We start from the raw sequence: 14,292 nt of genomic DNA, 5'->3' as shown, positions 1-14,292 counted from the left end.
CGTTACTAATATCGATTAAGCCACTGTTCTAAGAATTCCGAGGACGAGCTTCTGGGACGCGCTCGAAGCATTGGGAACGAAGAATGGGTGGCAAACAGAGGGGAAGAGAGAGGGAATGGAAGGGGGAAGGGGAAGGGGACAAGAGACGAATTTTCGTCCATAAAAGAAAGAAATCTCTTAACGTTCTCCGCATCCGGCGAATATGTACACACACACAAGCCACGCGCGAATGTATACGTATACGCCTTCGGGGATCCTTTTGTGCCCGTGCCACATTATAGGAGCTGGTGCATTAGACAGAGTAATACGGCTGGAGGAATTCCAATTGCAGCGCGGCCACGTCGTTCGGTTTAACGATTTCGTCGGACTTTAGAGAATACGGGGAGCTGCTGTATAGAGGAGGAATGGGCTTGTGTATAGACCGCTTCGTTGACATGTTTAAAGACCGTCGTACATCTCACGACCGGGTGGAATTGCATGTTGCCTTGGGCCGTGCGCAAATGTATCAATATTCATCCCGTTGATTCGCCTGTCACAAAATACGTATGTATATCGCTACGGTATTGTTAGGATGGCGTAGTAGTACGCTCATTATCGTTACAGCAGCATCGTATGCCGTTTATTTCGCGTGTTTCCCTTACGATGCTAATTTCACATGTGGAACTGTGTTGAAATCTGTTGCTACGTTAGAAAATATAAAGTACAAAAATATGTGAAAAGGCAAGTTTGCTGAAGAGAAGAGGTAGTATTTTGTCAATATATAATAATATTCAATTATTGTCTAATGATAGTGTTTGTTTAAGATATTTTATGTAAGAGACACGGGTAGAAATATTATATATTAGCTAAAAGATAAGAGACATATCAAATTGTTTCTGAAGATATCTTTAGAAACAATGATACTTTTTTTCTCTTTGCACGAAGTATAACGGTAAAGTGGTAACAACGGATACAACGCGGATATTTGACACGTGGTTTTTGTCAATAAAAAAAGAAGATTAAATACGATTAAAAAAGATGATGATAATGATGAAGGCTTTGATTCTAACCGTCTATCGTACTAAAGAAGTTAAGTATTAACTATATTATCTATTGGGTGTACAAATTAGTTCGGTCCGTTTTCAAAAGATGGCTCCGACTTTATGAATGGTTCATAGTGACTGCCGATTTTGGCGCTTTCAGAGAGGTTAGACATCTGCCAATAATATTCAGTTTATATCGTTGTGAGTTTCATTCAAAAACCTTGCTTTTTACAGTGTTGAAAATGTCGAGTTTTGTGTTAACCAAGCAGCATTTGCGGTAGGTTTTAATTTTCTGCTTTAACTGGAAGAAAAGTGCAGCTGAAGCCCATCGGATGCTTGTTGAAGTTTATGGTGACGTTGCTTCAACTGATAAATCATGTAGGGAACGGTTTCGACATTTCAAGGATGGAGATTTCAACGTCGAAGACAAGCCTCGCTCTGGACAGCTAAAAAAATTCGAGGACAAAGAATTAGAGGCATTACTCGAAGAAGATCAGAGTCAAACGCAAGAGGAGCTTGCAGAATCATTGGGAGTGACTCAACAAGCCGTTTCCGTACGATTGAAAGACATGGGATTTATTCAAAAACAAGGAAATTGGGTGCCTTATGAACTGAAACCGAGAGACGTTGAAAGGCGATTTTTCACTCGCGAGCAGCTGATTCAAAGGCAACAAAGAAAAGGTTTTTTGCATCGGATTGTAACTGGAGATGAAAAGTGGATATTCTACGACAACCCCAAGAAGAAAAAATACTACGCCAAGCCAATTGTTGCCATCGACATTAACACCAAAGCCGAACACACATGGTTCGAAGATTATGCTCTGTATCTGGTGGGACCAAAAGGGTGTTGTTTACTATGAGCTGCTGAAACCTGGAAATCCCATTACGGGCGATCGGTATCGGCTACAATTGATTCATTTGAGCCGTGCATTGCGAGAAAAACGGCCGGAATACGAGGAGAAAGACATGATAAAGTTATTCTTCTTCATGACAACGCTCGGCCTCATGTCGCAAAAGTCGTAAAAAAATATTTGGAAACGCTCAAATGGGATGTTTTACCGCACCCGCCGTATTCTCCAGACATTGCTCCTTCTGATTACTGGTTATTCCGAAGGATGCAGCACGATTTGGCAAGTCACCGGTTCACTTCTTTCGCAGATATCGAAAATTGGCTCCAAACTTGGATCGCCTCAAAAGACGAGTCACTTTTTCGAGATGGAATTCAAAAGTTGCCTGAGAAATAGGAGAAAGCAGTAGCCAGTGATGGAAATTACTTTAATTGATCTGTCCATTCATTTTGTTCTGAAATAAATACATTTTTTAACACAAAAAAACGGACCGAACTAATTTGTACTCCCAATATTTTTTATTTCTTGTTATGAAATGAATCAGCAGTCGAATATGATTCTTTCGTACGGTAATTTATTTCTGGAAGACTCTGCAAGAATTCTTGGAAACTGACTCCGAATAGTTGTAACTTGTATTTATAATGTGTCGGTAAGTCTCCTTGAACTGTAACCTGTACTTGTAATAATGCATAATATATACAACGTCATAATATGATACTTGAATTTGTAATTGTCTTGAGAAAGCGAGAGCCTGCTACGTACTATTATTCAGTAGCCGGTAACAAAGTTTGAGAGCACTTATTCTTGCATACGATATGCATCTAACGATATCTTGCAACGATAATGGACATCTTTATGTAACAAGCAGTATTATAAAATTATTATTATTAGTATTATTTATTTGTGCAAATATTTTTATTTGTTGTAATATAATTTTACTCAAGCTGTCTATTATATTCGACGCGCGGTTTTTATTAATAAAAAAAGAAAACAGGTGATGATGGTAATGATGATGATGATAATGATAAAGGCTATTGACTCCAACCATCTATCGTATTAAAAAAACTTAAGAATTAATTATATTATCTATTTTTTATTTTCTATCGAGAGTACTTCCTAATTTTTGTATTTCCTAGTTTTTACTCTCTATGAAGAGTATTATTTTCTAATCAATTTTATCAAACGGAAGTAATCGCAAAACATTAGAATAAAAAATATATTGATATTTTGTCTATGATATTTGTAAGATAGTATAATTTATAAAATAATATGTCATTAAGTGGACCATGCAGAATTAATAAAATATTTGTTATAACAAACACATTAATGACTGATGCTATTCGCCACATATGGATTAATAATTACATTATTGTGTGTGTGTATGTGTGTATGTATGAATGTATGTATGTATGTGTGTGTATGTGTGAGTTATATATAATATATTCAACATTAATTCATCTCATTAATTTATTTTTTGAATTAATTTGTTCAACTCATTAATAATCTCTTTCGTTATGTCGTCACATTATGTCATCTCAACGTTGTCGATATTCAAGTTTAGTCGATAACGATGACTAAATCTACGAATAAAACAAAAGGTATTAAGTTTTGCAGTGTTAAGAAAACTATTAGGTCAATCGGAAAGTTCCGTCTGTTTTCTTGCAAAACGTATGGCTTTATTTAAAAAACAAAATGAAAAAGTACATCAATCGAAGTATTGTCCATCGTTAGCGATGACTTTTTTCCATCTTTCGGTCAGCAAGCGAATTCCGCGGCGAAAGAATGACTCATCTTTGGAGGCTATTCAGTCAGAGATCCATTTGTCGACGTTTTCACAAGAATTGAAACATTCCTCAGCAAGTGCGTGTGCTATTGACCGAAACAAGTGGTAGTCGGAAGGGGCACAATCTGGTGAATAAGCCGCATGGGGGAAGCACTTAGCGAAGTGCTTCTAACGTTTCTTTGACAGATTTTGTGACGTAAGGCCGAGCGTTATCTGCATGAAGCAAAATCTCTTTATGCTGTCTCGTTTCATATTCTACTCGTTTTTCGTGCAATGCTCGGCTCAAACGGATCATTTGTTCTCTGTAGAGATCCCCTATGACTGTTTGACCACTTTTCAACAACTCATGGTACAGCACACCCTTCTGATCCCACCAAATACAGAGCATTGCCTTCTTTCCGTGGATATTCCGCTTTGGCATCGATGTTGAGGGTTGGCAGGGATCGTAAATAGTTTTTCGACGCTTGGGGTTGTCAAAATAAATCCATTTTTCCAGTGATGATACGATGTAAAAACCCCTTTCTTTGTTGCCTAGCAAGCAGAATTTCGCAGGTGGTTTTTCGCTTTTCAATGTCTCTTGAATTCAGTTCATATGGGACCCATTTCCCTTTCTTGTAAACCTTTCCTAAGGCTTTCAAATGATCAGAAATGACAAATTGAGCACAATTTAATGCTTCTCCAAGTTATTTTTGCATTTGACATGGATCTTCGTCCACCAATGCCTGCAATTCTTCGTCTTCGAATACTCTTGGCTGTCCAGAACGCTCTTTGTCCTCTACATCAGAATCGCCAATTTTAAAGCGTTGAAACCATTCTCTACATGTTTTATCGGAAGGAGCATTATCACCATAAACTTCTACAAGCATTCGATGAGTTTCAGCTGCAGTTTTCTTCCAATTGAAGCAGAAGATTAACATTTCGCGCAAATGACGCTTATTTGGCTCAAATTTCGACATTTTCGATGCAGTGAAAAACAATGTTATTGATGCAAACGTATACTTTTATGTACTGAATGTTATTGACAGATGTCAAAACAAACTATTAAGCTTCGTTTAGACATTACAGGTTAATGACAGTTCTAGCTATAGCTACTTGTCGCTAAACGGACGGAACTTTCCGATTTACCTAATACTAAGCAGCAATTAGTATGATAAAATTATTTTTGATTTATGTGACAATTCTTATGCGTGTAATAATACGTAATCTCTATACATATAACATAACTTCAAATTTGTTAAAAAAAATGCACTTGTGATTTAAACTTTAGACTTAAAATTTAGATTCAAGTAAATCGGCCAACGGCACTGTATGTAGTAATTTAATGTTTTCGGTAATAACTTATGCGACTGTGACAAAAAGATTAAGAAGTAATTGTGGAAGATATATACGTATATATTGATAATTAATATCCTCAATAACAACATTCAGATATAAACTTATCAATCAATTTAGAACTTTGCACGCTGGACGGCATACCCACTTGAGTGAGTAGTGTGGCAATTCGCACAGACTTATCAATTTCTCTCTATAGCAACGCAGTGCTTTGACAAAATGCTCAGTTGCGCTGCAAACATTCAACAAGACACTACTGTTTATCGTCGTATTATAAAATGATCATCGCCGTATTATTAACGTTTATTATTTTTATTATTGTTGCATATATTGCTTATGATTTTTATGTACATCATTCGAGATTCGGACAATTAATCAATAAAATACCAGGACCAAAGCCTTTGCCAATTATTGGTAATATACTGATATATCAAGTCGGACCTGGTAAGTAGAAGTTTCCTGATAAATAAAAAATATGATCACCGTTAATTCAATTTATTAACATTCAACTTTTTATTCATGCAAGAAGGAACCGAGTTTGCGTGTTAATATACCAAAACTGTAAACATTATAAAAAATTGATTTTATCTTTCTCTTTAGCTCGTTACATTTAACTGCTATAATTTATTGTCACTTAAATAACTATATAGAGTGTAAAGTTAAAGATGTTACAAATTATTATTTTTAAAATTAAATGAAATTTAAAATTCTTATTTTTTATTAGTCATTTGGTATCAAAAGTAATATCATATGATAAAGATCGTTTTCTCTAAGTAGAATCATTAAGATTATTTCACAGATATCTTGATATTTCAACTATATAATAATACTTCTATATATACTTTTTATTACGTATGATCATAGTCAGATTGCAGATATATATTTATTTAAATATATAAGATAGCTTATGTAAAGTGTAACAACCCGAAAATTCTAAAAATATTCTTCGTATCAAAAAGTTATCTGTGATAAAGTTTCATGTACTCGAAGGATCTTTCTATTATATTAATTATATGAACCAAACTCGTCCCTATTCTCTTTTGAAGGGGGCGGAGGGTAATTTCCAATTTCCAAAAGATCTTCCTAAAAAATATTATACATTTAGATATAGGAAAAAAAAACAAATAAACTTTATCTGGAATATCTCTTTGAAAAATACTTCTATTAAAAGTTATAAACAGTTCTATTAAAAGTTTAAACTTTAAAGCAGAGTATATTCAAGCTAATATGATAAACTATAAATCCTAAAATAATTATAAAAGACTTCATGGTTTTTCTATTTTTTATGTTATTAAACGTTTGAACTGTTGACCATTTACTTAAATATTCATTAATTTTTTTTACAAAATTTTATCTAACTCTAAACAACATTTCTAGCGTCGGAATCATGCTAGCGCAAGCTTTACATATCCTTAGTTTTAAATCTTTAATCTTCTTTCGTTGTAAGTAGTTGACGTAAATAATGTTGATCATTAAAAGATCAAGGTTTCTTTTAAATAACTTTTAAATGACGATTTTATTCACAAGGGAACCGTCAGAACTGCTCCTAACTGATTTTGATAGACGTTAGGTATATTATAAAGAATCGAAAAATAAAAATTCATATTTCTTTATATATGTTCTTATTAAAGCCTTATTAAGGTAGGGATTAGAAGTATATAGTTTAGGATACTTTAGGATATACTTTTACCCTGTAATATGTATGTAATAATATGCAAAGGAATAATATTGACCACCGAAATGTTTCACTTGAATGCCTTATAAGACTTTAACAGTCTTGATTGACCCGAGGGCGTTGAAGAGAAGGCGGTTCCTCTTGAATCAGGATTTCCTGACCGTGTCCCTGACAGCGGCTCACCGACGACATCATAGGGGGCTAGCTAGCAAAGGTTATAGAATTTAGCTTCGATTAGGGAACGAAAGCATTGCTCGCCCACAATCTCTGCCCGACATTTTCGGCGGAGTCTCCGACATCCAATTTCATACACCCAAATTGTCAGAGTCACTTGAATAAAAATTATTTGAATTTTTCGAAGCTACGTCCTCGGATAGCAAATTGGGCAGTAGTTCAGACTCTCGTCGTTAAAAAATATAACGAACTATCTGTAAACTGTACGTTAGAAAATATATAACAACAACTAGCTTTTATTTTTCGACTCTTTGTAACATATTTAATTCATCGAAATTGGTGAGGGACAATTTAGACGGTTCCCATGTCAGAAAAAAAAAATAACTCATATAATGTTATCATCGATATAAAACGATTAATAGGAAACAAAAATTTCATATTTTATTTAATCTTAAAATAACCTGTAACACCTTTAACTTTTCGCTTTCTATAGTATACTCAAAGAACGAGATCAATAACAATATATATTTTTTGCATATTGTTACTTATAATATATTTGAACGTTCTTCAGAAAAACTTTGGCCGTTACTGCGTTATTATACGGATAAATATTATCCTATTATTAAAATATGGAATTTATTAATACCCACCATATCTATCCGTCATCCAGATGATCTCGAGGTATGTAATTAAAAAAAAAAGAATATGAGACGACTTAAGAGAAAAATATATATATAATAAATAAAAAATACAGATATAATAAGAAATTATTTCTAAATTAAATTGCTATATCGATAATCCTGCGAATCAGAAATTTTTTGTATGTTTTGTTACTTGCACATCAAAAAAGATAATTTCTTAAAATATAATCTCTCAAAAGATGAAACAATGCTTGAAATTGTTTGTGAAATGATTCATTAGTTGGTTATGCTACGTGCGTAGTTTGAATGTTATAACTTAATGTTATTATATACGATTTCATCTCTCGTGGTTTCAGGTAATATTAAGTAGCACGAAGCATATTGATAAAGGCATGATATACGACATTTTGCATCCTTGGTTAAATACTGGGCTTCTTACCAGCGCAGGTAATGCAATAAAATTAATATTATAAACATATATATTAATACTGCGTAAAAAATATTGTATATTGTATACTGAGTGTTTATTCCATTATACATTCCCGATGTATACTGTTGCATTTCTATAAAAACGATTATACAATAATATTAGAAGATATTTTACATATAAACAGAGGCTCTGAAATACTATTTGAAAAGATAAAATAATATCAGTCATCTGTTAATTATTGCTAATTATGTTAATATATATCTGTTAATTACCATAAATTTTGACGATTAAACTGTAACTAAACTTGCAAAAATGAGGTCAATGCAAATGCAATTATTTTGCCGATGTATCTTTTTACGGTGCTTGTTTCTATTTACGTAACTATCAAATGTGGGGTGAGAAATTTTTTCTTATCAATTAACGTAACTTTAATTACAAGATAACATTGAATTTATGTCAATATTTTTTATTCAGTATAAGTGTCTTGAAAAGAAGACATTTATTAAATGAAACTCGTCGTCTTTATCGTATTTATGAAATAATTTGACGGCTATTTACCGAGGCAGATGATAAAAGAGAAATAAATTAGAAATAATAAAAATCACCTAAAAATGAATTACTTAACTGATAAACTCCAATGTACATAGAGTGTTCTCTACATGCGAGATTAATTGTTGTTATTCTTTTATTATGCAGCGTTATCGGACAACTCGTGACAATATTCTCGCCGCAAATAACTCGAAAAATAATGCAAGTCGTAATCTTATTCTGGTTATAGGTGTCAAATGGCATTCACGACGGAAGATATTAACGCCTGCGTTTCATTTCAATATACTGCGACAGTTTGTTGATATTTTACTAGAGGAGGGTGAACGTATGACAAAGATTTTAAAGAATGCTGGTGGACCTGTTGAAAAAAATATTATACACTTTATTTCTGAACATACGCTGAACGCAATATGCGGTAAAAATCATTATATATTTTCATCATATAATTGCATAAAGATCTTACTAGGGACAACTGAGAACGGAAAAACTTACTTATGCAACACAACGATATAATAAACTAATGATATTTATTTATAATTTTGTTGTGCTCTCATAATTTAATCATTGCTGTATGTATTTATAGAAACTGCTATGGGCACTTCTTTGCATAGTCTTGGTGAGCTCCAAGAAAAATATCGACAAGATATTCATCAAATGAGTTTCATTGTTATTCATAGGTAATTGATAAATGCAGCAAATGATGTATGAATCTATATAATTGCACGACAAACGTAGTAATTATTAATGTATCACATGAAGAGAAGTAATTATAATTAAATGACACGCATTGTGTGTGTACATATAACCAGACCTACTAAGTCTTTCGATTTTAAAGATAGATTATTTAAATCTCTTAATATGCTGAATGTTGAAAAATATTAGAAAAAGATTGAGTATGTTATCAAATAAAAGTTAGCATTGTTTTTGTGTTAGCTGGACAATATGTAATAAAGAAAGGGAAGTAAAAAATAGGAAAAGAGAAATACGATAAATGGAAGAAGCCTTTGGCGTATACCCAATTTTTAATTTCGTTTCTTTGATGTAATTATTTATAGACTAATACATTATTTTTTCAGATTTTTTCTTAATATTATACATTATATATTATACTTAATATTATACTTAATATTATACATACACAATTATGCTGTTTAGATTATTTAGGCCTTGGTTGTATTGGGACTTGACATTCGGCTTGTCACCTACAGGCAGATTACAAAAGAAGATAATACAGGATCTGCATGGATTTACTGACAAAGTGCGTAAGAATAAAGTTGTTTAACATTCATTAATATTACCAATGTGCAATAATTAAACATAGATGCTGTATATAAATTCAGATCAGAAATATTAAAATAGCGAGATATCAGCGAAATATCGAAAAAAGCATAAGTAGAATTAATATTTCTTGTTTTCTATATTTGCATAGATCGTTACAGAAAGAAAAATTTACCATGAACGTACGAAAGGCCAATACTTGCAGAATTTCACAAATGCCAGTTCCGGAGGAATGGATGATGAAGAAATATATGGAAGTACGTAATCCAAGCTTTTTGACTTTGTTTTAATACCGCACAGTCATAGTCGCGGTATATCAATTAAATATTTAAAAATGATACTAATTTTGCTAATTTTTAATTGGATTTTAATTTTCAACAAAATTGATGTTGTTCAATTACAATACATAAAAATATTAAAATACATATAAAAATGCATTATTAAGATAGGCATTGCTTACAGTTTATTGATTACAGCTTTCCCGTTTGTTTCAGGTCGAAAAAAGCGACTCGCTATGTTAGATTTGCTAATAGCAGCTTCGCAGGAAAATCATTTGAGTGATTCGGATATCAGAGAAGAAGTGGATACGTTCATGTTCGAAGTATACACTCATTTAATTTTTTTCTAACCTAATATATTATACGACGATACTCAACATACAAACTGATTGCAGGGTCACGATACTACAGCGATGACTATATGCTTTACTCTGTTATTGTTAGCTGAACACAAAGATATACAGGTACTTGTTGACAGAAAAACAAATGATATAACTCAAAGGGATGACTAATTAATGCTGTTCAATCATTAAATCATTATTCGATTAAACATTTAAAAAGGTAGAAATATTAGATGTATTTGCTGCAGCGTATTACTTCGGGAATTAATTGAAAATGATAAATTGAACAAAATCAATCAGAAATATCTCTCTTCAAAATAAATATAGATATACGCGTAAAAATTTGCTAAATCTATTTCTTTGCATGTACATAAAAATATTACGTAGTAATAAGACATACAGTTTTAATTAATGTCGATGATATAGGATCGCGTGAGGGAGGAAGTTAATACTGTGATAGAAGAATGTGGGGGAAAATGGACTATGGCCTCATTGCAGAATCTAACATATTTAGAAAGATGTTTAAAGGAATCGATGCGACTGTACCCCGCCGTGCATTTCATATCGCGAGTTGCTGGAGAGGATGCACAATTACGTGCGTAACAGTGATAGATATTTACAAATACATATATATATATATATATGTATATACACACACACACACATATATATATATATATATATATGTCCATAGAAGCTTTATTAAATAATTACAACAAAAAAATGGAATGTGCCACTAATGGAAGAAATTTGCTTTTGTTCTTAATAATTTCATTATTATTATAATTCTAATAATTCAATATATATACATACTTAAAATCAAACGTTCCAAAATTAACTATATAATTAAATCAGAATGACGTCCATAAGTAATATGATATATTTTTCACATTATACGAGGGTAGTCCCAGAAGTACCTGACCTAACAAAGAAAACACAAAAAATTTGGGAAAAATATCTTTATTTCTCTACATAGTCTCCTTTCAGCTCAATACACTTTTGCCAGCGATGTTCAATAGCTTCGATACCCTGTTTATAGTGGGAATCGTCGAGCTCCTCAAAATAGCCATTAAGCCACCTTGATCCATTGTTTTGACTGTTCCTTCGTCTCAAGTGTGAAGTGATAGACCCATGTTTCATCCATGGTTATGAATCGACGCAAAAACTCAGCTTTATTGCTGCGAAACTTCGCCAAACACTCGATTGAAACATCCTCACGACGCTGTTTTGTTCCAATCGCGGCACCCATCTTGCGCACAGCTTTCTCATGTCCAAATTTTCAGTCAATATAAGAGGTGCATTTTTTGAAATGCCTACCATGTCTGCTAACTCGCGCACTTTCAGTCGACGGTCATCCAATACCATTTTGTGGATTTTCTTCACCATTTCTGGCGTGGTCACCTCATTTGGTCGACCACTGCGATGTTCATTTTGGCAGCTCGTACAGCCTCGTTTAAACTCTGTCACCCAATATTTTACTGTTGTAAACGAAGGAGCAGACTCCCCCAGAGTAGAATCTAGCTCCGCTTTGATATTGGTTGGACTGAGGCCTTTCAAATGAAAGTATTGTATCACATAACGATGACCAATTTTTTCCATGTTTACAAATTCACTGAGAGCGTTCACTATTGATAGCTGCCAAACAAATACTAAACAACGTAGCGCCGTCAAACTTCAAACTTAAGCTTTATAAGGTTGGTACTTTCTACCATAGTCATTCTTTTCAAACAACAACCGCTATCTATACGTCAGGTCAGGTACTTCTGGGACCACCCTCGTACGTAGATATTATTATAATCTCTAATTTATAAATTATATTTAATTATGTAATACACTTTACAGGATCACACTTAATACCCAGCGGAACAATAATACATCTCAATATTTACAGCGTCCACAGAGACGCTAATTTCTGGCCGAATCCCGAGGAATTCGACCCAGACAGGTTTTTGCCTGACAAAATACAAAATCGACATCCTTATTCGTATTTACCGTTCAGCGCAGGACCACGGAATTGTATAGGTAAAGTTGCGTGATTCTTATTCCTTTATATGTGGATAATTTCTCATGCACAAATTGATTGGTAGGTCAACGATTCGCTATGTGGGAAATGAAGGCCATGATAGCACCCATTATACGCAATTTTTACTTAGAATCCATAGATTATCTGAAAGACATGCAGATATGCGCTGGTTTGATACTTCGGCCTAAGCATCCGATGCGTTTAAGATTTGTTCCAATAGAAGTTGCTTGAAACGAGCATGCATAAATATTAATAAATACAGAAATAGATAAGAATGTACGGTAGGTTATTAAACTTTAAAAGTAAATTCCTTGGTAAATTTAGAATTAACTTTATTTCAGTAAATGTAGATGTTAAGATAGATCTATCGACTAGATAATTTTTGATACTCTGATATTAAATGTATTTGTAAATAAAACCTAAATAAAGAACAAGATATAATATAATCAATACTATTATCCATGGTAAATAAGCAATATTACTTATGTGTTACGTGTATCTCCGATATCAGTCAATCTTTTCCTGATAACTTTTATTAATAGTGAACATTTATCTAAATAAATTTGTTAAAAGGATATCTATATTTGATAGCGTAAGCTTTTAATAGAGAGTCAATGATCGAAGACAACACAATAATATAATATCAATAAGAGCAGGCAACAAAACGTCTCAAGTGGAATCAAAAAAGGAGATAGCCTCGATCATATACAACTTAATCATGAATGAAATAATTTAAGCAGTCAAAATTGTGGAAAATTACGGATGGCAATGTGTTTGGTATGAAATAAATAGCAAACTTGTTCTCATGCAAATTAATTTATTAAGTCTGAATGGTGTTTACCGAACTTCGACAATAGGTAATATTCTTGCTCGGGTCAATACCTCAGCTGAAATATCGATGCTAATTACTTAATCTATTTGATAGTTTAAGAGTGTAAGAGACAGTGTAAGAGTATCTTGTATCATAGTATTAGGTGTGCAACTTTGCTTCCGCCGTTTTCCTATAGATGGCTTTAGCGGTAAGTAGTGGTCGAAATAAGTAGATCATAGACGTCATGCAATAAACTTGAGCATCTGTCAACATAACCCCATAGAAACATTAGTCGATTTGTGTCTGCATCATAAAGTTATTCTCGATTGAGAATGTCAGTTTCACCAGCCAAATTCTCGTCATTTGCAGGAGGTTTTAATTTTCTGCTTCAATATGAAGAAATCTGCGGCTGAGGCTCATCGAATGCTTTCAAATACGTATGGTGAGGCCATTATTAGTGAAAGAACGTGTTGTGAGTGGTTTCAACGCTTCAAGAACGGTGATTTTCACGTCGAAGACCGGCATAGCGATGGAAGAGAGAAGGTTTTCGAAGATGCAGAATTGGAGATATTACTTAATGAAGACTCGTGTCAAAGTCAAGAAGAATTGGCACGATCATTGGGAGTGACTCAACAAGCAATTTCAAAACGCCTCAAATACATGGGAATGATTCAGAAGCAAGGAAATTGGGTGCCGTACGAGTTGAAACCGAGAGATGTTGAACGGCGTTTGTTTGCTTGTGAACAGTTGCTTGAAAGGCAAAGACGGAAGGGATTTCTGCATCGCATTGCGACTGGGGACGAAAAATGGGCTCATTACGATAACCCCAAGCGCAGAAAATCATGGGCATATCCCGGCTATACTTCCACGAACATTCACGGCTCCAAGGTCATGCTCTGTATTTGGTGGGACCAGCTCGGCGTAGTGTATTATGAGCTGTTAAAACCGACTGAAACAATCACAGGCGATCGTTATCGAATGCAATTAATGCGTTTGAGCCGAGCATTGAAAGACAAACGGCCGCGACACAACGAGAGACACGATAAAGTGATTTTGCAGCATGACAATGCTCGACCCCATGTCGCGAAAGTGGTCAAGACATACTTG

The 14,292-nt window shown here is 33.7% G+C and overlaps 1 protein-coding gene across 1 annotated transcript; it reads left to right on the top strand.

Moving 5' to 3' along the window:
• Positions 1-5,173: 5,173 nt before the first annotated feature.
• On the top strand, positions 5,174-12,655 carry LOC105181718 (cytochrome P450 4C1-like). The gene is made up of 12 exons (NM_001436842.1): positions 5,174-5,429; positions 7,406-7,515; positions 7,832-7,922; positions 8,684-8,869; positions 9,038-9,131; positions 9,610-9,712; positions 9,884-9,989; positions 10,227-10,333; positions 10,406-10,474; positions 10,778-10,946; positions 12,194-12,373; positions 12,439-12,655. Exons 1-12 carry the CDS (start codon positions 5,264-5,266, stop codon positions 12,603-12,605), a joined length of 1,548 nt encoding a protein of 515 aa, NP_001423771.1. The 5' UTR covers positions 5,174-5,263; the 3' UTR covers positions 12,606-12,655.
• The last annotated feature ends 1,637 nt before the right edge of the window (positions 12,656-14,292 follow it).

Source organism: Harpegnathos saltator, unplaced genomic scaffold (assembly GCF_003227715.2).
Source record: "Harpegnathos saltator strain DR-91 unplaced genomic scaffold, Hsal_v8.6 scaffold789, whole genome shotgun sequence".
NCBI classification, from domain to species: Eukaryota; Metazoa; Arthropoda; class Insecta; order Hymenoptera; family Formicidae; genus Harpegnathos; species Harpegnathos saltator.
Note: the sequence above shows the minus strand (reverse complement) of the source record. Positions and strands in the feature narration are given on the sequence as shown.